The 27,407-nt window shown below is 43.3% G+C and overlaps 1 protein-coding gene across 3 annotated transcripts in view; it reads left to right on the top strand.

Moving 5' to 3' along the window:
- sbno2b (strawberry notch homolog 2b) overlaps window positions 1–27,407 on the top strand; it is a 102,855-nt gene that overhangs the window by 55,324 nt on the left and 20,124 nt on the right. For 2 of the 3 annotated variants that reach the window (XM_029696017.1, XM_029696018.1), the window contains 3 exons: window positions 23,837–23,995; window positions 26,141–26,224; window positions 27,299–27,404. In XM_029696017.1, the coding sequence (XP_029551877.1) occupies window positions 23,837–23,995; window positions 26,141–26,224; window positions 27,299–27,404 (349 nt within the window). Of the gene's footprint in view, window positions 1–13,609; window positions 13,955–23,836; window positions 23,996–26,140; window positions 26,225–27,298; window positions 27,405–27,407 lie in introns of those variants that run through there. The other variant, XM_029696019.1, reaches the window with a different exon arrangement.

The following is a 27,407-nucleotide window of genomic DNA, read 5'->3' as shown; positions in this document are numbered from 1 at the left end:
GAGCCTGTAATCGAACCCACAAATGCCAGATACTCAACTAGTCTAAAGAAGGCCGGTTTTATTGCTTCTTTAATCAGAACAGATTTCAGCTGTGCTAACATAATTTCAAAAGGGTTTTCTGATGATCAATTAACCTTTTAAAATTCTAAACTTGGATTAACTAACACAACTTGCCATTGGAACACAGCAGTGATGGTTGCTGATAATGGGCCTCTGTACGCCTTTGTAGATATTCCATAAAAAATCAGCCGTTTACAGCTACAATAGTAGTTTACAACATTAACAATGCCTACACTGTATTTCTGATCAATTTGATGTTATTTTAATGGAAAAAAAATTGCTTTTCTTTGACCCCAAACCTTTGAACGGTAGTGTATATACAAAAGAATGTGGACACCCCTTCAAATTAGTGGACTCGGCTATTTCAGCCACACCCGTTGCTGACAGGTGTATAAAATCGAGCACACAGCCATGCTGTCTCCATAGACAAACATTGGCAGTAGAATGGCCTCACTGAAGAGCTCAGTGAATTTCAACGTGCCAGGATGCCACCTTTCCAACAGGTCGGTATGTCAAATTTATGCCCTGCTCGAGCTGCCCGTGTCAACTTTAAGTGACGTTATTGTGAATTGGAAACGTCTAGGAGCAACAACACTACCACACTGTGAAGTGGTAGGCCACACAAGCTCACAGAACGGCACCTCCGAAGCACATAGTGTCAAAATGGTCTATCCTCGTTTGCAACACTCACTACCGAGTTCCAAACTGCCTCTGGAAGCACCGTCAGCACATTAACTATTCGTCAGGAGATGGGTTTCCATGGCCAAGCAGCTGCATAGAAGCCAAAGATCACCATGTGCAGTGCCAAGCGTCTTCTGGAGTGTCCAACAGACAAATCTGGGTTTGGCGGATGCCAGCAGAATGCTACTTGCCTGAATGCATAGTGCCAACTGTAAAGTTTGGTAGAGGAGGAATAGTGGTCTGTGGCTGTTATACATTCTTCGGTTTAGGCTCCTTAATTCCAGGTAAGGGAAATGTTAACGCCACAGCATACAATGACATTCTAGATGATTCTGTGCTTCCTACTTTGTGCCAACAGTTTGGGGAAGTACTTTTCCTTTCATCATCCACATGAAGACTATACTACTATCTATCCACATGAAGGCTATACTTCTATCTATGCTCATGAAGGCTATACTAGTACTATCTATCTATCCACATTACAGTGAGGGAAAAAAGTATTTGATCCCCTGCTGATTTTTACGTTTTCCCACTGACAAAGAAATGATCAGTCTATAATTTTAATGGTAGGTTTATTTGAACAGTGAGAGACAGAATAACAACAACAAAAATCCAGAAAAACGCATGTCAAAAATGTTATAAATTGATTTGCATTTTAATGAGGGAAATAGGTATTTGACCCCTCTGCAAAACATGACTTAGTACTTGGTGGCAAAACCCTTGTTGGCAATCACAGAGGTCAGACATTTCTTGTAGTTGGCTACCAGGTTTGCACACATCTCAGGAGGGATTTTGTCCCACTCCTCTTTGCAGATCTTCTCCAAGTCATTAAGGTTTCGAGGCAGACGTTTGGCAACTCGAACCTTCAGCTCCCTCCACAGATCTTCTATGGGATTAAGGTCTGGAGACTGGCTAGGCCACTCCAGGACCTTAATGTGCTTCTTCTTGAGCCACTCCTTTGTTGCCTTGGCTGTGTGTTTTGGGTCATTGTCATGCTGGAATACCCATCCACGACCCATTTTCAATGCCCTGGCTGAGGGAAGGAGGTTCTCACCCAAGATTTGACGGTACATGGCCCCGTCCATCGTCCCTTTGATGCGGTGAAGTTGTCCTGTCCCCTTTGCAGAAAACCACCCCCAAAGCATAATGTTTCCGCCTCCATGTTTGACGGTGGGGATGGTGTTCTTGGGGTCATAGGCAGCATTCCTCCTCTTCATCTGACCACAACACTTTCACCCAGTTGTCCTTTGAATCATTCAGATGTTCATTTGCAAACTTCACATGTATATGTGCTTTCTTGAGCAGGGGGACCTTGTGGGCGCTGCAGGATTTCAGTCCTTCACGGCGTAGTGTGTTACCAATTGTTTTCTTGGTGACTATGGTCCCAGTTGCCTTGAGATCATTGACAAGATCCTCCCGTGTAGTTCTGGGCTGATTCCTCACCGTTCTCATGATCATTGCAACTCCACGAGGTGAGATCTTGCATGGAGCCCCAGGCCGAGGGAGATTGACAGTTCTTTTGTGTTTCTTCCATTTGCGAATAATCGCATCAACTGTTGTCACTTTCTCACCAAGCTGCTTGGCGATGGTCTTGTAGCCCATTCCAGCCTTGTGTAAGTCTACATCCTTGGAGAGCTCTTTGGTCTTGGCCATGGTGGAGATTTTGGAATCTGATTGATTGCTTCTGTGGACAGGTATCTTTTTTACAGGTAGCAAGCTGCGGTTAGGAGCACTCCCTTTAAGAGTGTGCTCCTAATCTCAGCTCGTTACCTGTAAAGACACCTGGGAGCCAGAAATCTTTCTGATTGAGAGGGGGTCAATACTTATTTCCCTCATTAAAATGCAAATCATTTTATAACATTTTTGACATGCGTTTTTCAGGATTCTTTTGTTGTTATTCTGTCTCTCACTGTTGAAATAAACCTACCATTAACATTATAGACTGATCATTTCTTTGTCAGTGGGCAAACATACAAAATCAGCAGAGGATCAAATACTTTTTTCCCTCACTGTACTAGTACTATCTATCTATCCTCATGACGGCTATACTACTATCTTTCCACATGAAGGTTATACTGCTATCTATCTATCCACATGAAGGCTATACAACTACTACTATCTCTCCACATGAAGGCTATACTACAATCTATCTATCCACATGAAGGCTATACTACTACTATCTATCGCTGCACATGAAGGCGATACTAGTACCATCTCTCCACATGAAGGCTATACTACTACTACTATCTCTCCACATGAAGGCTATACTACTATCTATCTCTCCACATGAAGGCTATACTACTATCTATCCACATGAAGGCTATACTACTATCTATCTATCCACATGAAGGCTATACTACTATCTATCTATCCACATGAAGGCTATACTAGTACTATCTATCTCTCCACATGAAGGCTATACTAGTACTATCTATCTATCCACATGAAGGCTATACTAGTACTATCCATATCTCCACATGAAGGCTATACTACTATCTAAACTTAGCAAAAAAATAAATGTCCCTTTTTCAGGACCTTGTCTTTCAAAGATAATTCTTAAACATCCAAATTACTTCACAGATCTTCGTTATAAAGGGTTTAAACACTGTTTCCCATGCTTGTTCAGTGAACCATAAACAATTAATGAACATTCACCTGTGGCACGATTAAGACACTAACAGCTTACAGACGGTAGGCAATTAAAGGTCACAGTTATGAAAACTTAGGACACTAAAGAGGCCTTTACTGACTCTGAAAAACACCAAAAGAAAGATGCCCAGGGGCCCTGCTCATCTGCGTGAATGTGCCTTGGTCATGCTGCAAGGAGGCATGAGGACTGCAGATGTGGCCAGGGCAATAAATTGCAATGTCCGTACTGTGAGATGCCAAAGACAGCGCTACAGGGAGACTAGACAGCTGATAATCTTGGCAGTGGCAGACCACATGTAACAACACCTGCACAGGATCGGTATATCCAAACATCACCCCTACGGGACGGGAACAGGATGGCAACAACAACTGCCTGAGTTACACCAAGAATGCACAATCCCTCCATCAGTACTCAGACTGTCTGCAATAGGCTGAGAGAAGCTGGACTGAGGGCTTGTAGGCCTGTTGTAAGGCAGGTCCTCACCAGACATCACCGGCAACAACGTCGCCTATGGGCACAAACCCACCGTCGCTGGACCAGACAGGACTGGCAAAAAGTGCTCTTCACTGACGAGTCGCGGTTTTGTCTCACCAGGGGTGATGGTCGGATTCGCGTTTATTGTCGAAGGAATGAGCGTTACACTGAGGCCTGTACTCTGGAGCGGGATCGATTTTTGAGGTGGAGGGTTCGTCATGGTCTGGGGCGGTGTGTCATAGCATCATCGGACTGAGCATGTTGTCATTGCAGGCAATCTCATTGCTGTGCGTTACAGGGAAGACATCCTCCTCCCTCATGTGGTACCCTTCCTGCAGGCTCATCCTGACATGACCCTCCAGCATGACAATGCCACCAGCCATACTGCTTGTTCTGTGCGTGATTTCCTGCAAGACAGGAATGTCAGTGTTCTGCCATGGCCAGCGAAGAGCCCGGATCTCAATCCCATTGAGCACGTCTGGGACCTGTTGGATCGGAGGGTGAGAGCTAGGGCCATTCTCCCCCAGAAATGTCTGTGAATTTGCAGGTGCCTTGAGTGGGGTAACATCTCACAGCAAGAACTGGCAAATCTGCAGTACTTAATGCAGGTGGTGGACACACCAGATACTGACTGTTGCTTTTGATTTGATTTTAACCCCCCCCCCCCCTCTTTGTTCAGGGACACATTATTCAATTTCTGTTCGTCACATGTCTGTGGAACTTGTTCAGTTTATGTCTGTTGAATCTTATGTTCAAACAAATATTTACACATTTTAAGTTTGCTGAAAATAAACACATTTGACAGTGAGGATGTTTCTTTTTTTGCTGAGTTCATCTCTCCACATGAAGGCTATACTACTACTATCTATCTCTCCACATGAAGGCTATACTACTACTATCTATCTCTCCACATGATGGCTATACTACTACTATCTATCTCTCCACATGAAGGCTATACTACTACTATCTATCTATCCACATGAAGGCTATACTACTATCTATCTATCCACATGAAGGCTATACTACTATCTATCTATCCACATGAAGGCTATACTACTATCTATCTATCTATCCACATGAAGGCTATACTACTATCTATCTATCTCTCCACATGAAGGCTATACTACTATCTATCTATCCACATGAAGGCTATACTACTATCTATCTATCCACATGAAGGCTATACTACTATCTATCTATCTATCCACATGAAGGCTATACTACTATCTATCTATCTCTCCACATGAAGGCTATACTACTATCTATCCGCATGAAGGCTATACTACTACTATCTATCTCTCCACATGAAGGCTATACTACTATCTATCTATCTCTCCACATGAAGGCTATGCTACTATCTATCCACATGATGGCTATACTACTATCTATCCACATGAAGGCTATACTACTACTATCTATCTCTCCACATGAAGGCTATACTACTATCTATCTCTCTCTCCACATGAAGGCTATGCTACTATCTATCCACATGAAGGCTATACTGCCATCTATCCACATGAAGTCTATACTACTATCTATCCACATGATGGCTATACTTCTATCTATCCACATGAAGGCTATACTACTATCTATCCACATGAAGGCTATACTACTATCTATCCACATGAAGGCTATACTACTATCTATCCACATGAAGGCTATACTACTATCTATCCACATGATGGCTATACTACCATCTATCCACATGATGGCTATACTACTATCTATCTACATGAAGGCTATACTACTATCTATCCACATGAAGGCTATACTACTATCTATCTATCTATCCACATGAAGGCTATACTACTATCTATCCACATGAAGGCTATACTATCTATCTATCTATCCACATGAAGGCTATACTACTATCTATCCACATGAAGGCTATACTACTATCTATCTATCTATCCACATGAAGGCTATACTACTATCTATCCACATGAAGGCTATACTATCTATCTATCCACATGAAGCCTTTAATACTATCTCTCTCCACATGAAGGCTATACTACTTTCTCTTTCCACATGAAGGCTATACTACTTTCTCTCTCCACATGAAGGCTTTACTACTACTGTCTCCCTATCCACATGAAGGCTTTAATACTATCTCTCTCCACATGATGGCTATACTACTACTATCTATCTCTCCACATGATGGCTATACTACTACTATCTATCTCTCCACATGAAGGCTATACTACTATCTATCTATCCACATGAAGGCTATACTACTATCTATCCACATGAGGGCTATACTACTATATATCTCTCCACATGAAGGCTATACTACTTTCTCTCTCCACATGAAGGCTTTAATACTATCTCTCTCCACATGAAGGCTTTAATACTATCTCTCTCCACATGATGGCTATACTACTACTATCTATCTCTCCACATGAAGGCTATACTACTATCTATCTGTCCACATGAAGGCTATACTACTATCTATCTCTCCACATGAAGGCTATACTACTATCTATCTGTCCACATGAATGCTTTACTACTATCCGTCCATATGAAGGCTGGACTACTGTCTATCTCTCCACATGACAGCTACTATCTATCTCTCCACATAAAGGCTTTTCTACATCTACCTATCTATCTATCTACTTGAAGGCTATACTACTATCCATCCACAGGCTGGACAACTATCTATCTCTCCACACTGCTGCTGCTATCTATCCACATGAAGGCTATACTACTATCTATCTATCTATCCACATGAAGGCTATACTACTATCTATCTATCTATCCACATGAAGGCTATACTACTTTCTATCTATCCACATGAAGGCTATACTACTATCTATCTATCCACATGAAGGCTATACTACTACTACTACTATCTATCCACATGAAGGCTATACTACTATCTCTCCACATGAAGGCTATACTACTATCTATCTCTCCACATGAAGGCTATACTACTATCTCTCCACATGAAGGCTGTACTACTATCTATCTATCCACATGAAGGCTATACTACTATCTGTCAATCTATCCACATGAAGGCTATACTGCTATCTATCCACATGAAGGCTATACTTCTATCTATCCACATGAAGGCTATACTACTATCTATCTATCCACATGATGGCTATGCTTCTATCTATCCACATGATGGCTATGCTTCTATCTATCCACATGAAGGCTATACTACTATCTATCTATCCACATGAAGGCTATACTACTATCTATCTATCCACATGAAGGCTATACTACTATCTATCCACATGAAGGCTATACTACTATCTATCCACATGAAGGCTATACTACTATCTATCCACATGATGGCTATACTTCTATCTATCTACATGAAATCTACACTACTATATCTATCTATCTATCCACATGTCCATTGTGCTCTTGAGTGTAGTTATAGTTCTCCTAACATCTGCTGCCCTGAGTGCTGCTAGATTTAAATGTCTGAGGAGTCCCCTTCTGTTACTCAGGCAGAAACTGATTGGCTTTCTCAAGGCAGATGAAATGGGAGTGTGTATGCTTGCGTGCGGTGTGTGAAGTGCCTTGGGCCTCCGTGTGCTCAGGATGGGAGGTGCACCCAGGCTCAGTAGAATGAGCTTGTTGTGGAAAGGCTTGACCTTTTCACATTTCAGACCGGTCAAACGGTGCTGGACTCAGTGGGTGGGGATGTGCATGGAGCGGTGGAGTTTGTGGCTCTCTCTGTCTCGTTCTCTCGCTCTCTCTCTCTGTGTATTCATGCTCGCTCACATGCGTGTTCACCTCAAATCAGAATGCATGTACAGTGCATTTGGAAAATATTCAGACCCCTTCTCTTTTTCCACATTTTGTTACCTTATTTTGTTACCTTACAGCCTTATTCTAAAATGTATTTTTTTTTTTTTAAGTTTTACTTCTCAATCTACACACAGTACCCCATAATGACAAAGCAAGAATAGGTTTTAAAAAATGCTTGCAAATCTATTTATAATGTAAAAAAAATATCTTATTGACATAAGTATTCAGACCCTTTGCTATGGGACTCGAAATTGAGCTCCTGTTTCCATTGATTAAAAAAAGTTTTTACATTTATTTTAATTTAAATGTTTTATTTAACCTTTTATTTAACAAGGCAAGTCAGTTAAGAACAAATTCTTATTTACAATGATGGCCTACCGGGAAACAGTGGGTTAACTGCCTTGTTCAGGGGCAGAGCGACAGATTTTTACCTCGTCAGCTCGGGTATTCGATCCAGCAACATTTCAATTAAAGCTCTAACCACTAAGGCTACATGCCGACCCCGATCATCCTTGAGATGTTTCTACAACTTGATTGGAGTCCAACTGTGGTAAATTCAATTGATTGGACATGATTTGGAAAGGCACACACCTGCCTATATAACGTCCCACAGTTGACAGTGCATGTCAGAGAAAAAACAAGGCATGATGTCGAAGGAATTGGCCGTAGATTTCCGAGAAAGGATTGTGTCATGGCACAGATCTGGAAAAAGGTCCAAAAAAATGTCTGCTGCATTGAAGGTCCCCAAAACAGAGTTCCTCTGTGGAGATGGGAGAACCTTCCAGAAGGACAACCACCTCTGCAGCACTCCACCAATCAGGCCTTTATGGTAGAGTGGCCAGAAGGAAGCCACTCCTCAGTAAAAGGCACATGACAGCCCGTTTGGATTTTGCCAAAAGGCACCTAAAGGACTCTCAGACCATGAGAAACAAGATTCTCTGGTCTGATGAAACCAAGATTGAACTCTTTGGTCTGAATGCCAAGCGTCAAGTCTGGAGGAAACCTGGAACCATCCCTACGGTGAAGCATGGTGGTGGCAGCATCATGCTGTGGGGATATTTATCAGCGGCAGGGACTAGGAGACTAGACAGGATTGAGAAAAAGGTAACGGAGCAAAGTACAAAGAGATTCCTTGATTTAAAACCTGAGAGCGTTCAAAACATCAGACTGGGGCAAAGGTTCACCTTCCAATGGGAAAATGACCCTAAGCACACAGCCAAGACAACGCAGGAGTGACTTCGGGACTAGTCTCTGAATGTCCTTGAGTGGCCCAGACAGAGCTTGGACTTGAACCCGATCGAACACCTCTGGAGAGGCCTGAAGATAGCTGTGCAGCAACGCTCCCCATCCAACCTGACAGAGCTTGAGAGGATCTGCAGAGAAGAATGGGACAAACTCCCCAAATATAGGTGTGCCAAGATTGTAGCATCATACTCAAGAGTCAAGGCTGTAATCGCTGCCAAAGGTGCTTCAACAAGGTACTGAGTAAAGGGTCTGAATACTTAAGTAATATTCATATTCATATTTTTTTATTGATAAGTCATTTGCAAAAATTCATATTTTAGAATAAGGCTGTAACGTGGAAAGGTCAAGGGGTCTGAATACTTTCCGAATGCACTCTAAACCCATGGCTAGCATTTTTGCTAGAGAGAGTCGATTCTGTGGCATTATGCTAGCATGTTGTCACGCATTTAGAAAATTAGCCACAGAAAGCTTGCAGGGCAATGTGCATGCAGCATGAACACACTGAGGATCTGGGTCACGAGCGCTGTCTGATCTCTCCACACAGATCATATGATTCGCTGTGCTGTGTAACATGATTCAGGGAAAATAAGAGAAATGCTGCCCTGCTTACGGGAAGAAGAATCATAGGAGAGCACTTTTTCTAACCACTCTCACCAGTAAGCCACAGTTGGAGTGAGGAGTATATCCACCGCACACATATTCAATGCTGAGTACACTCTGATACACCACACACACACACACACACACACACACACACACACACACACACACACACACACACGGTGCACATACTCTTTCCTACTTCCTGATTGTCCCATGTAGTGTCAGGCTGTCTTTGTTAGATCACAAATCTGTATGTATGAACAGACCCGTTCTGCCTCCCCACCCCCTCCTGTTAAAGTTTTTTTTCATATTTGTACTCCACCATATTCTCCAAGGAGATAGAAAACGAAAGGCTTTAAAGGCCATGTTCAATTCTTCTGAAGCCCTGAATTGCAAAAGAAAGTGTCTGGAGAATGTCCATTGACTTAACACCCTCAGGTTCTGTACCAAGTGAAAGCTTCCCCCATGTCCTGTGTTTATTCTAACTGAATCAAGCTAAATGGCTTGTTTTATTGTCTCTGCTTGTTTTTTGTTGCAGTAGAAAGCCCTACAGAAATGGCACTGTTAGTGTAATAGTTAAGTCCATAAGTTCTGAAATGCAGGTTTTGTACTGTGCTTGTTTTGCAAAGACAGTTTTCTTTCTTCTCTAATTCACGTCACAAATTGCCTTTTGGATGGCCAACTGAGTTCAGTGGTTGCCATGGCGCTGTGAGGTTACCTACGCTGAGAGCTCTGTAAATATTGTATATTTAATTTATATTTTATATTTTTTGTTGCTTTTAAAAAATGTGTGGGTGTCTGACTGCTCCGGGGGTTGATCACTTACATCTTGAGGTCTTTACGCTGAGTTGCATAATTGGGATGAAAAGTATATTTTTGGCTTATCGCTAGGTAGCTGGCTGTTTTGGATTAAAATAATCATCTGTCGGGATGAATTACAAGTACAGCATGCTGTGTCTAGAGATGGCAAAGGGGCTCAGGGACTGTTCTTAATCACTGCCAAGATGTGGTGGATTTTCGTGCGCTTTTCAGCAGCTGTGGCATCCCCCAGGTGGGTGCTACATGTTTGGCAATGGAGAACCAGTATCTACGGAGGAGCGGGTCATGTGGAGGAACTGACCGTCGGAGAAGGAGATGTGGTGCACTAATGAAGCGCTCCGGGCTTGCTTGTCAGACTGTCTTTGTTTTTCTCTGGCTATACCATCGATACCTCATCCACTGAAGCTACACTGTCTTTCCAATCCAAACTGCCTCAACTTCCAGCCTTTTATCAGAAGCCAAATGGAGACATAAAATCTCTATCTCTTCCATCTCAATTGAAATGTTTGTTTTGCTTTTTATGCACCTTGAGATCATTTTCTGTGATGAAAAGAGCTATACAAGTTCAATACATGTTTATTATTACTTCTATACCAGGAAGTTATTGTAACAAATTGATTGCTACAGGTAGTCCTCCAATTGGGGGCATACAGTAGCCTCACAATTTGTGGGAAAGCAACATTTTGTGCTTTTCATGTTGCTTTTTAATGTTTAACACTCTTTGGTTCTGTCTCAGCAATAGATATAGCTTTTTTTTCAACAGCAGCAGCCCCTGCCGCCACAGTTACTCTATTGTCCTGAGTTTGACACTTAGGGGAGAGATGACACTGCCGGCTTGAAAGAGGCAGCCTATCAGTGACTCATCCTTGCCGATGTCCCAATAGCTCAGTGACCGTTACAGGCATGAGGATTCCCACAATCTCCCTCATGACACTACCCAGAGGCGCCACTCAGTCTGTCGGTCTCCATTTTGGACCAGACTAGCCCAGTGGAGGGGGGCAACACGGTGCCCCATCTCTGTTCCTGTTTGCAGAGGGCAGTGGCCCTGCACCATCCCTCTGCCAGGAAGGAGGATGTTATTGTGAAATATGTGATTGTTTCACATTCATCATTTCTTAAAGGAAATCAGGAGCTACAGTGCCTTCAGAAAGTATTCACACGCCTTGACTTTTTGATTGATTTGTCATTTTTGGTCAATGATCTGCTCAAAATACTCTGTCAAAGTGGTAGAACAATTCTAACATTTATTACAAATTAATGAAAAATAAAACACCAATATATTGATTAGATAAGTATTCAAGAAACACGTTTGGCAGCAATTACAGCTGTAAGTCTTTTGGAGTAAGTCTCTAAGAGTTTTGCAAACTTGGATTGTATAATATTTGCCTTTTTTAAAAAAGTATTATTCTTCAAGCTCTGTCTAGTTGGTTGTTGATTATTGCTAGACCACCATTTTCAGGCCATAGATTTTCAAGCTGATTTTAAGTCAAAACTGTAACTAGGCCACTCAGGAACATTCAATGTCGTCTTGGTAAGCAACGCCTGTGTAGATTTGGCCTTGTGTTTTTAGGTTATTGTCCTACTGAAAGGTGAATTCGTCTCCCAGTGTCTGTTGACAAGCAGACTGAACCAGGTGCCTTGTTACAAACAGGACGTATGTTTTTGAATATTTTTATTCTGTACAAGCTTCCTCCTTTTCACTCTGTTATTTAGGTTAGTATTGTGGAGTAACTACAATGTTGATGATCCATTCTCAGTTCTCTCATATCACAAACATGAACTGCTTTATAAAATCACCATCAGCCTCTTAGTGAAATCCAGAAGCATTTTCCTTCCTCTCCGTTAACTTAGTTTGGAAGGACGCCTGTATCTTCGTAGTAACTGGGTGTATTTATACACCATCCGAAGCCTAATGAATAACTACCATCTATCAATCGGTGCCCTTTTTTGCGAGGCTTTGAAAAAATTCCCTGGTCTTTGTGGTTGAATCTGTGTTTAAAATGTGCTACTCTGTTGAGGGACCTTACAATTATCTGTGTGTGGGGGGGGGGGGGTACAGAGATGGGGTGGTTGTTCAAAAATCATGTTTACCACTACTATTGAACACAGAATGAGTCCATGTAACTTATGTGATTTGTTAAGCACATTTGTACTCCTGAACTTATTTAGGCTTGCCATAACAAAGGGGTTGAATAATTATTGACTCAAGACATTTCAACTTTAAATGTTTTATTAATTTGTCTAAATTTCTAAAAGCAAAATTCCACTTTGACATTATTGGGTATTGTGTGTAAGCTGGTTATGCAAAATGTCAATGTAATCCATTTTAAATTCAGGCTGTAACAGAACAAAATGTGGAAAAAGTAAAGCGGTGTGAATACTTTCTGAAGGCATTATCTTTTTAGTACTAGCCGATTTCTTTCATCTCTGTCTTATCATTCTAATTTATCTATAGCCTTTCCCCCAGGTGTTTTGCCGATCACAGCCTTGTTTTCAATAAGCAGAGATGTCAGTTATGATGGATTGTGTCGGTGTCCGTAGTGCATCTGTGCAGAACTCGGGATGGGTTCAGATGTGGAGAAGACATCAGCTGTTGAAGGGCCTTCCATCATATCAGTGTAATTCATTGTAATCTCTTTATCATATAATTATTTTTTTGATAGCATATAGATCCTGTCATTTTTCAGTTTGTATCACAGATAGGCCTGTGGTGTAAGTTATGGTGACTTATATATTAGATAGACTCGCTCGTTGTCTGTGTCGGATGAGATATCAAAACTTTTCTCAGTATTTCTGAACCATGTAGCTACATGGACTGTCAGTGTGTAACAGGTGCTTTGAATGACCTTTCCATCTACTGTAGCACAACACTGATCAGTGACTGCCCATTCCATTAGCTCTTTAATTAGTTTGACATCTCAGCTCAGCAAAACTCAATCATTAGAAGTCCACATCATTTCCACTTCAAGCAGCAGCAGCAGTAGCCTTGAAATGGAGCCTAATCTGTCAGGCAGACAAAAGTCAGCGTCTGAAAATAAGTCTACCAACCAACCTCTAAATATAATAATCATTAAATACTGATCCCACACCATTAAACACAGCCGTAAGCAGCGGCTCAAGAGCCGCTAAAGAGGACCCAGCACGCAGCACTGTTTACACTACAAATGCGGTTGAGTTACACCATGTATAGTAAAATGAGCTTGACTGCCAGTAACTCTAGTCACTTACCAACAAAAGCATCATTTCCTGAAAGCTCCTCCTCCTTCTGCTCCCCTCCCCTCTGCTCTCTCCCCAGCACCTTAGAGCATTGAGGAACTAGACTACAATCAATATGACTAAACCTCTATGCAAATACCTGTCAGTCCAGCCGTAGCAGGAAATGTGTGTGTGTTTTAGGGCAGTGTTTTCTGCCCAGAGCTTACCTGTAGTCTGCGTTGTCCAAATGTGTGTGTTGGTGTTCTGAGGAGCTTGGCCGTCTGCTATTGGGAAACATTACAGCTGTGAGGTGTTTCCACAGCTCCAGCACATGGAACAATCTGTCGTTGTAAGGGAAAGGTGAATTAGGGGTGTGTGGTCTTTCCGCCCAAAGCTTTTGGACTCATGTCTTCTATTCTGCCGCTTTGGACTAAACTCTATTCACAGTTGGGACGACCACTTCCCAAGGTAAGGTTCGTCATCAGTTCTTTATGTTGAAGTGTGAAAGCAGGAGCTCTGTGTCTGGGGTGAACAATCATTTATAGATGTTTGCGGGATGGCTGTTTTCATTTATTTTCTTTTTTTTGTACCGATGTGTTTGTTTGAAACACTGACTGTCGCGTAGGTAATGGAGAATAAGTAGTAGGTTAGGTGTTATCTGGTGGACTGATTTGGTTATTTATTTGTTTGCTTTCTGGAATGGGTTATTGTTTAATATTCTTCCTTCTCCTTACACCTCCTTGGTAGAATAGAAATCGTCAGTACACCTAGGCCTCACCCCTTCTGCCTAGCTTGCATTATGGCCTCCTCTGACCTATGTAGAATTAGCTAAAGTTGGGTTAAGTTCAGACATGTATAGGCTAGGTTACTGCTCTATCAATAACTACTAATTACATGTTCATGTCAACAACAAAAAATCAGCTGCACATTCTCTTCATTCTTAGACATTGGACTGCGTTATATTCAATATGCTATTATAGATAAATAGATGACTATTGAATTAATATTATATCAAGCATATTGGTGGTTTTGGAGTTTGTTCTGTTTCACATTGGGCTTCCTATGCTGCTCGTCTCTGTTGGTGTCTGCCAATCACGATAAACGCTGTCTGGACCACAGCCTTCCAGTAAGTCCTAGAACCTGATAGCTGCGCATGACCACCATACATACAGCAGAAGTGCCATGCTCTCTCCTCATCTCTCTATTCCAAGTATAGAGGACAGAACACAGTCATACATTCTCTGAATGTTTTTTGTTCTAAATGAATCTGGAATGTATACGATTCATGTTCATTCAGCTAATGACATGATTTGGCTGCAAGGTTGATATTATCAACAAATTCAGTGTTTTCATCACAATGCCCATTTTTACAGTTGAATCCGTGCGTCATGCAGTGGTCTGTGTCATGCTCTTTCATTGACGTCCAATGTACGCAGACAGACGGTATTTTTTCCAACAAGTGAGTGTAGAGTAGTCCACTGTAATTTCTTTCCCGGTCCAGAGGTGGTGTGTGTGTGTGTGTGTGTGTGTGTGTGTGTGTGTGTGTGTGTGTGTGTGTGTCCTCGCTCTCTCTCGTGGTCTCTTGTCATCTCGTCTCTTGTCGTCTTGTCTTGTCCACTGCAGATACAAGGGAGTCAGCACTATTTTAGGCCCGGAGTGGCAGCAAGGCATGTTTTACTGGAACTGGGAGAGCGGAATGGTAACTGAGTTCATGGGCTTCTGGTGTTGGAGTGCCAGTGTGTGGGGTGGGATTTTAGAGGGTGCTTTTTTTCTTCAGCCAATTCCATTCCCAATCAAAAGAGAAACTGGCATTAAAATTGATATGTCATTGTAATTTGGTTAAAACCAGGGGTTGGAAGCCAAATTATTTTCCAATTGTTTCGTTCTGAACAGAACCACACATTATTTTGCATTCCATTCCACTGTTCCAACCAGCTAAATAAAGTTCTGAACTGGTTTGAACCAAACAACTGTTTATCGTTCCTTTCTGTTCCTTTTTAAACCTCTGAATTAATTTTATTTTTACTATTAGCACAACATTAAATGGCTTCACCAATGGATAGAGCAGCTTGCTATGGAGCGGGCAAGCTATGTACATGCATTGGACAGACAAGTAGGGTGTAACATGCAACTGAAATTTTGCGGGTGAGGAGAGCGCTGGGCATGAAGCACTGGGTATTTTTGTTATGACATGCATTATCTGAATTAGGCTCACATAATTATACCTACAGAGGAGCAGCTTCTATGAAGGAACTTTGAATGTCTTTGAAATTCAGAGTTGGCGTAACTAACGTTGGACCAGAGCTAGCCCTTGACCATGACTCTCAGTTCCATTACATTACACATAATGCTGCCTAGAGTTTTCCAGAGCTAAACCAGAGCTAGCAACAAGCTAGCTAGCTAACAAGCTTGTGTGTGCAGGGCAGCACCAGAATTAAAATAAATAACATGTCTTACCTTTTGGACTTAATAAATCCAATGTCAAACGTGATAACTATAGAATACTTAACCAGCATTGAAAAAGTTAATCCATTGTTCTCTAATTAATTTCTTACTCATGCATGTAATGTCAGTAGCTACAATAGACGATGCATGCTTCGAGGGGTGGGGCAGGTAGCCTACACACACACACACACACACACACAGTGGCAAAGGTTTTCAGCTGGCAGGCAGGCGGGCAGACACTGGAAGAAGTTTCAGTGACAGTGAGGGCTTTGCGTATGCGCATTGTTCCGTTTTTTCTGGGACTGGAAAAAAATGCCCGGAATGTAAAATAACATTATTAACCGGTTCCCATGCTTTTAAAATAATGGTTCTCTTCCAGAACATTGAAGATCACTTTCATTCTCGGTTCTGGTTCTGTTCCTTGAAAATGTGTGTTTTTTTTCTGTTTTCTTTTATTTGTTCGCTTGAACTGGTCCCTAACCCTGGTCAAAACTGAAAAGGGTTTTGGATTTAATTTATTTTAGCCTATTTAGTGTGGCCATAAAATATGGATATTGACATTGTAAGTGTTGTGGAGTGTGATGCAATCTTAGGCTGCACAATAACCCGGCAATTCTTGGGAACTGAGTTATCTGACGTCAGCACCCTGATGAAGCCATTTCCCTTAAGCCATGAGAATGCAGGCTCACATCTGCCCCCCACCCCAAAACACACAAACACAACTGCACACACACAATATCAACTTAACCGGTTTTGTTTCCGCTTTTATTTGTTCTGATTCCTGAGTCACACGTGGTGCTGGTTTACGGTAAGCTTCAGAATCCCACCCTCTTTGTTTTTCAGAGACAATGGGTGCATCTCAATACTCCTTTCTGTCATCTGCACTGTTCTGAAGAAAGAAAGAAATAAAGATGGGTGAAAGTGATATGAATATCCACCATTAAAAAAGTGATATCACCTGTCCAGTTTTTTCACAGTGCAGATTTCGAAAAAGAAAGAAAGCAGGAGAGGAAGCCACATTATACTATTGACCTTCTCCCAGTGTGTGTCAGCTGCTCTCCACCCAGCCCTTCTGCACTTCCTATTGGCAGAGAGATCACTGGGGCCGCTGACTGCTGCTCTCCTATTGGGCTAACCCTCTTCCTTATCGGGTGACTAGCTTATTCAGATTTCTTATTAAAGCTGACAAAGTTGACTGTGAGCTCATTGTTGCGGGGAAGAAGAGAGGTGTTCCGTGTAAGAGAATTGAGCATTACGTAACATTCAGATATAAATGTGCTGTTTACACCATACATTATTCTCTGGTGTGTAGAACAGACATTTCTACATTACATTTCTCTTATCTTAACCTTGTACCCGTCTGAATGCATTTTATGGTGGTGCTGCTGTTGGAGTAAGAGGATCGTTGTGCCCTACTGCCCCTCCACAGCCTGAGAGTCCCGTTCTCTCCCTGCCAACCCAAAACAGACAAAGCCATCTCAGCAGTCCTCATAGCCAACTGTATTCTTTTTTTTATCATTAAAATATGATAGCCTGCTATGGCATCCTTTTATTATTGAAAAGTGTGCAAGCATTGGAAAGTTCCAGAGGCCAGCTTCCCTTCTTTCCTGTGGCTGGGCAGGACGTAAAGGCCTCTGTGGGTATCCCTGTACACAATGTTAGGTGATGTGGGTAACAGACTGCCTGGGATAAAATAATCCAGACCGCTCCGTGGCCCCAGGCCATCCGTCAGGCTCTGGTGACGGCAGTAGGTACTGGGTTCCATACAGGGACCACGTGACCCACACAGGACACTGGAGACAGGTGGGGCTTCCTCCTCCTGCCGTCCCTCCTACACAACAATTGCTGACCCCTGTCCCAGACAGACACTGATTTTAAGGTCTGTTTTACGTCCCCTACCTGGAATTAAAAGTTTAGGATTGGGGGAGGGTAAGTTGTTTCCACACAAGCTACAGCTGTTGGGAGTGTTTCAACCAGCTGTGTTGGCATCCGGCACTGTGGACAGTGATGTCATCAACTTGAGTCCACACAGGCTGGCATATTGGAACTTCACAGAACTACTTGGCTCCTGACCTAATACTTTTTAATAGACCACACAGCAGTGGAGAGGAAAGAAGGAAGTCTGTGTTGTCATTCTGCTAAAAACACTAGCTACAGCAAATGTTGGGTAGAAAAACATCCAAACAAAACATCACAATGAGAGTTTGTTGTCTTGAGACATATTGGATGTCTGTGTGACTCTCCACTTCCTGGGCTGGCCTGGCTGAGTAGAGAGGGGATTCCCTGGCTGCCTCGTCAGCTTTTTTGGAGGAGGAGGAAGAAGAAGAAGTGGTGGGTAGGGTTTCAGGAAGTCTGCTTATTCCCTCTGGGGTGGGGGGGCGAGGAAGAGGTGGTGGTTAGGGTTTCAAGAAGTCTGCTTATTCCCTCTGGGGTGGGGGGGCGAGGAAGAAGTGGTGGTTAGGGCTTCAGGAAGTCTGCTTATTCCCTCTGGGGTGGGGGGGTGAGGAAGAAGTGGTGGTTAGGGCTTCAGGAAGTCTGCTTATTCCCTCTGGGGAGGAGGAGGTATAAGCTGCCCTGAAACACAAACCTATGATCAGCTTACCCACACCACCAAATAAAAACCTTTACTATTAGTGGAGAAAATGTCAAACTGACCTAAGATGAGTGTAATACGGGAAACTTCATCCGGGAGCTAAAATGGTCCAGAGAGAAACACTCTGTATGTTACGACTTCCTGAAAAGATAGACATACCTTCTAGAGCTGAGCCATGCCTTCTACAGTTGCTGAACAATGACAAGCCTCATGTCTTATCACAAGCCTGCTATGTAAAGCTACTATCATTATTTTAATTATGTTGGGAAAGCTTCTTGGCCAGAGACAGGATGTTTGTTTTGTTATTAAATGTTATTACATTTGTTATTAAATGTGTTTACTTCACATGACAAGGAAAATAAGAATGTCGGCTAGCTAAAAGACATCCAGTTCAAGATGGCTCAATTAACAACAAGTACAGATATTTGTGAGTGATTCATGTCTGATGGCTTTGTCATTGGCAGTGCTGCTTTAACTCAGGAGGCAGTCAATACAATCATCTCAGACCCAGCAGTGTATGCGTTGCCTTGCTTTCTGACAGGGATGCTAATTGCAGCGATTCTTTACTCTCAATGTTTCCATTACTCAATGCAGCCAGGAAACTGCCATTATCCCAGGCTCTCAAACACAATTTAGTGCGTGCGTGCGTGTGTGCGTGCTGGGTTAAGCACTAAAACAGGAGAAAATGAAGTGTAAGAGGAACCTGTGAAGGACTGGCTTTGTGTGATGACATGAGGACTGACCAACAAACTGGGTACTAGCCAACCAACACGCAGCTCTGCCGTTTCATAAATGAACGCACAACTTGTCCTGTATTTTCACTTTGAAATCCTTTTCTCTCACAAAGGCCATACACTGTCTGCTACCACTCACTCTCTCACACACACACACACGCATGAGCCTGCATGTGCATGCACGGACGCACACCACTCACTCATTCACAGATTTCTCCATGTTTCCCATCGCTCGCTCGCTCACTCTGCCATCTCCATGTTTTGTCCTGTGAGGATTAGGAGCCAGGCAGTCTGTGGCTGTTGTTGGCCAGATTACCATCAGTGCAGTTGGAATTCAGGCCTTATCTCTGCCTCACAGAACATAATCTTAGCTGCAGCACCAGCCGCATCACTGCGGGAACAAATAGTGCTTTACCAGTCACAGTTGCCTTGCTTCACATTTATTAAGAAAAATATATTCCAGTCTGCTCGGGTTATTCTCTCTCCTTCTCCTCTCGCTCTCTCTGTGAGTGGAGATTAGTGGATCTGGGGGTCCAATTGGTTGGTGATTTTAGAGAAGAACGACCTTGGCCATGACGTTTGATGTTTGGGTAGGGGATTGTTTCTGTTTGTTCATAATCAAAGCTCTTATCCTGGCTCTGAGAGGGAAAGGCTGCCGTCTCATCTTTGCTTTGATAATAAGGTTTGTCCTGTCTGAGCAAGAGGGTTGGAGTGGTGGGGAAAAGGACGTCATTATTTCTGATATCTGACTGTTCATGACAATATCAATTTGTCAATCAATAAACAAAATGTCTAAAGTATAAAGTGGTATGTGCATGTTATATCGTCTGGCCTTTTTGTGGTGAGTCTAATTGGAGGTAAGAGCCGTAATGAAGGTTGCCTAGTTTCTAGTGTAAGACAGTATGAAGCCCTTCCTTATGTTCACTGTAGGACGGAATTCATCACTAAGCTTGTGTTTCCACTGTATTAACTGCTGAGCAGTTGGGGGGAGGGGTGTAGTATATGTCTGCCTCTGGTTACATTTTGTTCCTCCTTGTTTACTAATCACTCATCTGCCGGAACAGCCACGTTTCTTGGAATGGTGGTGGGAGGGGCACTGGTGGAGGAATGGAGGGGGGAGAGTTTCCAGGGATCGTCTCGGCTTCTCTTCCCCATTTCTCTTCTGTCACACACAAAAAATGCAGCTGTTCCATTTTAGCTGGCCACAGGCACAAATCTTCAAGAGGCTGCTTTCGGAGCTCAAGTCTGATCTTGCCCTAGCAGAGCTAACACATGCACAAGTGCACACACACACACACGACACAACCAGGAGTGTAATCAGAGCGCTTCCAGTAAACACTGATTAGCTGAGTGCTGTGCCCTTGAAAAACCTCTCTTTAGGAGCTCTTTGCCACCCTTAAGACACATACATATCACACACACAACCGCATCACTCGTCCTGCTCCTCTGACCTTGTAAACAAACACACAGACCCGGTTGGCTGGCTTCTAGCCCCCTTAGGGTTCCCCTAGAGCTGCTATCCTGCCTATTAAAGTCCCTCTCCTGTCCTCGCTGGTTGGTTGTGAAACCTCCCAGCCTGGGGTGTGTATGTACACTACATGACCAAATGTATGTGGACACCTGCTCGTCGAACATCTCACTCTAAAATCATGGGCATTAATATGGAGTTGGTCCCCCCTTCGCTGCTATAACAGTCTCCACTCTTCTGGGAAGGCTTTCCACTAGAAGTTGGAACATTGCTGTGGGGACTTGTTTCCATTCAGCCACGAGCAGTAGTGAGGTCGGACACTGATGTTGGGCGATTAAACCTGGTTCGCAGTCGGCGTTCCAATTCATCCGAAAGGTGTTTGATGGAGTTGAGGCCAGGGCTCTGTGCAGGTCAGTCAAGTTCTTCCACGCTGATCTTGACAAACCATTTCTGTATGGACCTCGCTTTGTGCACGGGAGCATTGTCATGCTGAAACAGGAAAGGGCCTTCTGCAAACTGTTGCCATAAAGTTGGAAGCACAGGATAATCTAGAATGTCATTGTATGCTGTAGCATTAACATTTACCTTCACTGGAACTTAGGGGCCTAGCCCAAACCATGAAAAACAGCCCCAGACCATTATTCCTCCTCCATCAAACTTTACAGTTGGCACTATGCTTTGGGGCAGGTAGCGTTCTCCTAGCATCCGCCAAACCCAGATTTGTCTGTCGGACTGCCAGATAGTGAAGCGTGATTCATTACTCCAGAGAACACGTTTCCACTGCTCCAGAGTCCAATGACGGCAAGCTTTACACCACTCCAGCCGACGCTTAGCATTGCGCATGGTGATCTTAGGCTTGTGTGTGGCTGCTCGCCCATGGAAACCCATTTTATGAAGCTCCCGACTAACAATTATTGTGCTGACGTTGCTTCCAGAGGCAGTTTGGAACTCGGTAGTTTGTGTTGCAACCGAGGACAGGTGATTTTTACGCACTATGCGCTTCAGCACTTGGCGATCCCGTTCTGTGAGCTTTTGTGGCCTACCACTTCGCAACTGAGCCGTTGTTGCTCCTAGATGTTTCCACTTCACAATAACAGCACTTATAGTTGACTGGGGCAAAGGGCCTTCCGAGTGGCGCAGCGATCTAAGGCACTGCATCACAGTGCTTGAGGCGTCACGACAGACCTGGGTTTGATCCCAGGCTGTGTCATAACCGGCCGTGACCGGGAGTCCCATAGGACGGTGCACAATTGGCCCAGCGTCATCCATGTTAGGGGAGGGTTTGGCCGGGGGGGCTTTACTTGGCTCTTCGCACTTCTGGCGTGCCAGGCACCTACCTGCAGGCTAACTTCGGTCGTCAATTGAATGGTGTTTCCTCCAACACATTGGTGCAGCTGGCTTCTGGGTTAAGCAAGCAGGTGTTAAGGAGCGCGGTTTAGTGGGTCATGTTTCGGAGGAAGCATGACTCGACCTTCCCCTCTCCCGGGCCCGTTGGGGAGTTGCAGCGATGAGACAAGATCGCAATTGGATATTACGATATTGGGGAGAAAAAGGGGGTAAAGTTCAAAATGAAACAGTTGACCGGGGCAGCTCTAGCCAGGCAGAAATTCTATAAACTGACTTGTTGGAAAGGACGCATCCTGTGACGGTGCCACGTTGAAAGTCACTGAACTCTTCAGTAAGGCCATTCTACTGCCAATGTTTGTCTATGGAGATTGCATGGCTTTGTGCTCGATTTTATACACCTGTCAGCAACGGGTGTGGCCGAAATAGCCGAATCCACTAATTTGAAGGGGTGTCCACATACTTTTGTATACATAGTGTATGTTCTGTAGTATGTAGAGTGTAGTCACTCTGTCTAGGCCCCTTCTTCCCACATGATCTAGTAATGGACACAGCACAACTGTACTCTTATTGACCGTGGAAAATGTTTCAGTAACAGCTTGTGCGACGAGCATGTTTTCATTTTGAGTGTATGCTCTGCTGTAGGTTCTTACTGTGCTGGACAGGGTGTCCTACCTGCTGTCCCTAGACAGTCCTTTGATATTAGATAGTGTTTTATTCCATGGTGTATATCTGACTTAGGCTGCTGGGTCATCTGTGGTTGGAGCCCCTGCTCTTGTTATGCAACGCTGGGCTAAGTTGATGCATTGGCCTCTGGGTGGTTCCACTGAACTGAAGTGTGGGGGTGTGGGAGCCTCTACCAATGACCGACCAGCCAATCATACTGTGGGAACACTATACACATAGTTACCAACACTTGTATTTAAGCACGCACTCACACATACAGTACATAAACGCACTCAAATACATTTACAAGCACACGTGTGTATTACATCACCACACACACACACTCTTTCTCTCACACACACGCACACACACACACACACACACACACACACACACACACACACACACACACACACACACACACACACACACACACACACACACACACACACACACACACACACAGTGTTGGAAAGGACATGGCATCTCCTCCATGGGGCTTGTCTCTCTCTCCCACCCTCTCTCTGGGTCCATGTTTATAGGTCTCAGGGGGTGCCTGTGGGAGGTAGTTAGTGAACATGGCAAATGGAGCCTCTACAATATGAATGAAGAGGGTCTGGAAGGCAGCCATGCCTGAAATGAGATACACAGGCGCTCCACACACACATTCACATCTGTCTAATTAGGCTATGCTCTCCAGAGAGAGTGTTATGTTGGCTGAGGACCAGGCCTAGTGTGTCGTCATGTCCCTCCCATAACCTCTGTATGAGAAGCACAACTCCTCTGTTATGCTTGTAGAATAAGATTTAGGTCAAATTTGTTGTCACAAAATCATCATGCATAATATGTTGCATAATGAATATTCAAAACATACTGGAAGCAGTTTGATTGTACAGTGTGTGCTCTTTGGCATTGGATATTTTTTTTGTAACAACAATGGTTAACACCAAGGAATAACCCCACAGTACAAAGATAAACAACTGTCCTTGTTATACCCCATGGAATCTGCTGCAATATAAAAAGGTGCCAGCAGCACTAACTTGATCCAGAAAGGAGAGAATGAACTAACATATTGTCTGTTGCCCTGTCTCTGTTTCCAGGACCTGTCCTGCATCGATGACCTCTCCAACTCTCTGTTCTCCTCTCCGGCCGACTCGCTGTCAGAGTACGCCGATGCCCAGGCCTTCATCCCCACAGATAACCTGGCCCACGTGCCCACGATATGGGACATAAACACACCAGCACAGAGCCAGCTGGAGGTGAGGGGACCTGACAATGTGCACACACACATAGAGAGAGACTCTCACTTTTTTATGTCTCACTCATACACACTCACACAGAAATAAACACGTCAGAAAAAACACATAAGCCGTTTTCTTTTTCTCACACAAAACAACGAAACATGCATAACTGCCTTCAGAAAGTATTCATACCCCTTGACATATTCCACATTTTCTTGTTACAGCCTGAATTCAAAATGTATTAAATCAATTTTTTTCTCTCACACGTCTACACACAATACCCCATAATGACAAAGTGAAAACATGTTTTTAGAAATGTTTTCAAATGCATTGAAAATGAAATACAGCAATATGTAATTTACATAAGGATTCACACCTCTGAGTCAATAGTTTGTAAAAGCACCTTTGGCAGCATTACAGCTGTGAGTCTTCCTGTGTAAGTCTCTAGGAGCAATCCACACCTGGATTGTGCAACATTCACCCATTATTCTTTTCAAAATTCTTCAAGCTCTGTCAAATTGGTTGTTGATCATTGCTAGACAACCATGTTCACATCTTGGGATAGATTTTCAAGTAGATTTAAGTCAAAACTGTAACTCGGCCACTCACGAACATTCACTCCAGTTTAGATTTGGCCTTGTGTTTTAGGTTATTGTCCTGCTGAAAATGTAATTCATCTCCCAGTGTCTGGTGGAAAGCAGACTGAAACCGGTTTTCCTCTAGGATTTTGCCTATGCTTAGCTCCGTTACGTTAATTGCTTTGCCATATTTTTTGTGGCAATACTTTAGTGCCTTGTTGCAAATAGGATGCTTGTTTAGGAATTCTGTACAGGCTTCCTTCTTTTTATTCTGTCAATTAGGTTAATGTTGTTGATCCATCCTATCACAGCCATTAAACTCTGTAACTGTTTTAAAGTCACCATGTGAAATCCCTGAGCAGTTTCCTTCCTCTCTGACAACTGAGTTAGGAAGGACACCTCTATCTTTGTAGTGACTGGGTGTATTGATACACCATCCAAAGTGTAATTAATAACTTCATCATGCTCAAAAGGGATATTCAATGTTAGATTTGTTCATTTTTTACCCATCTACCAATAGGTGCCCTTCTTTACGAGGCATTGGAAAACCTCCTTGGTCTTTGTGCTTGAATCTGTGTTTGAAATTCACTGATCATCTGAGGGACCTTACAGATAATTGTGGAGTATGTGTGGGGTACAGAGATGAGGTAGTCATTCAAAAATCATATTAAACATTCCATTTATTATGGGACTTGTTAAGCAAATGTTTACTCCTTATTTAGGCTTTCCACAATAAAGGGGTTGATTACTTACTGACTCCCGGGCAGAGGTCTAAGGCACTGCATTTCAGTGCTAGAGTTGGCATTACTGACCCTGGTTCGATCCTGGGATGTATCACAACCGGCCGTGATCGGGAGTCCCATAGGGCGGCGCACAATTGGCCCAGCGTAGTCCGGGTTAGGGGAGGGTTTAGCCGGGCTAAGCTGTCATTGTAAAATAAGAATTTGTTCTTAACTGACTTGCCTAGTTAAATAAATAAAATAAAAATACATTTAAGCTTTTTATTTTTGTATTAGTTTGTGAACATTTTGAAAAACTTAATTCCACTTTGACATTATGTGGTATTGTGTGTAGTGGGCCATTGACCAAAAATCTGTAGCACAACAAATTGTGGAAATGTAAAGGGGTGTGAATACTTTCTGACGGCACTGTACATACTTCACCACACACTACTACCTAGATAACTAACACCACTATGCTCATACCCACACATACACACTCACTCTAAAAACAAGATCAGGTGTCTGTGTGCTTAACAATAAACAGCAATTCTCAAATACACATCATGTGCAGTTGGCAAATGTTGCCTCTAGGGGTCAGATAAGTTTACAACCCATCTCTGTAAAGAGAGCATGGTAGCAAATAAAGTCAGAAATGGGAGCGTTTGAGTCTTTGTATTTTTCATATAGGTTCTGTTATTATTTTATCCATTATGTAGTTGGCTGTCACTGACAAGATGACTCATCACTCTCTCTCATGTTGTGTTTCCAGATGTTCCCACATTCATGACATACACTCACTCACCACTGTGTGACTGGCATATTTTCATTAGTTTGTGTTTGTTTTTTGTTTGTTCTCCCTGCAGCTGAATGTCAACAGGTTTCAGGGTTTGAACAGTTTGGAGGATATCTCTGCCATTATCAGCACCCCACCTTTGGGAGGATACCAGGTAGCCTCAACCCTTCAAATCTAATCAGAACTAAATTAGTCAAGTGACTGACTGAGGGCATAAGAATGTGGAGATGGAGCCAACACTGACTGCATCGTTTTAAATATGCGGCACTAAATTCAAAATGAGATTGGCATAAATGTTATTATTATTTGTCATTTTTTTTACCCCCTTTTTCGATCATGTCTCATCGCTGCAACTCCCCGACGGGCTCGGGAGTCGAAGGTGGAGTCATGCGTCCTCCAGAACATGACCCGCCTAACCGCGCTCAGTAACACCCACCAGCTTAAACCGGAAGCCAGCCGCACCAATGTGTCGGAGGAAACACTGTTCAACTGGCGACTGGAGTCAGCCTGCAGGCACCTGGCCCGCCACAAGGAGTCGCTAGAGTGCGATGAGCCAAGTGAAGACCCACCCGCCAAACCCTCCCCTAACCCAGACGGAGCTGGGCCAATTGCGCACAGTCCTATGGGACTCCCCGCCACGGCCGGTTGTGGCACAGCCCAGGAATGAACCCGGGTCTGTAGTAACGCCTCTGGCACTGCGATGCAGTGCCTTAGACGGCTGCACCACTCGGGAGGCCCCGGCATAAATGTTTTAATTCGAGTGAATTGTTGCTGTATTTTTGCGGACGTTCCAAAAACAGTTTTTGAAATAATATATTGAGTAAAGCAGTTGGTTTTGGTAACTTCTTTGTCAAAATAATCTTCCTGTGAGGCTTTGCTCTTCTGAGTCCTTCCGAAACACTGAAGGCTAATGATCTGATGTCCAATCAGGCTCCCATTGACATTAATGAATTTACCTTATTAGGTTAATTATGTCCAATTAGCAGTCTCTCCACCCTTTGACCTGTAACCATCCACAAATATTTTGTTTGTTCATTTCACCTCACATCTATCTTGTCCAGTTGGTTGAGGATATTTTACTAACATCTCTTCCTCATCTGCACTGATCTGAAAAGAAAACGGGCATTTGCTTTTCACCTGTCCAGTTGTATCATACCAGTGTAGACGGCGAGGAGACCAGTAATGTACAGGATATTAACTAAATGACCTGTGTCCCTTGCTTCTGCAGGCTCAGAGAAACCAGACTCCGGCAGAAGAGGAGGCAGAGGAGGAGGAGGAAGAGACAGAGGAGCTGGGACATGTAGACACCTACGCTGACTACAAACCATCCAAATGTA

The sequence above is a fragment of the Salmo trutta genome, chromosome 17 (assembly GCF_901001165.1).
Source record: "Salmo trutta chromosome 17, fSalTru1.1, whole genome shotgun sequence".
Lineage (NCBI taxonomy): Eukaryota > Metazoa > Chordata > Actinopteri > Salmoniformes > Salmonidae > Salmo > Salmo trutta.
Note: the sequence above shows the minus strand (reverse complement) of the source record. Positions and strands in the feature narration are given on the sequence as shown.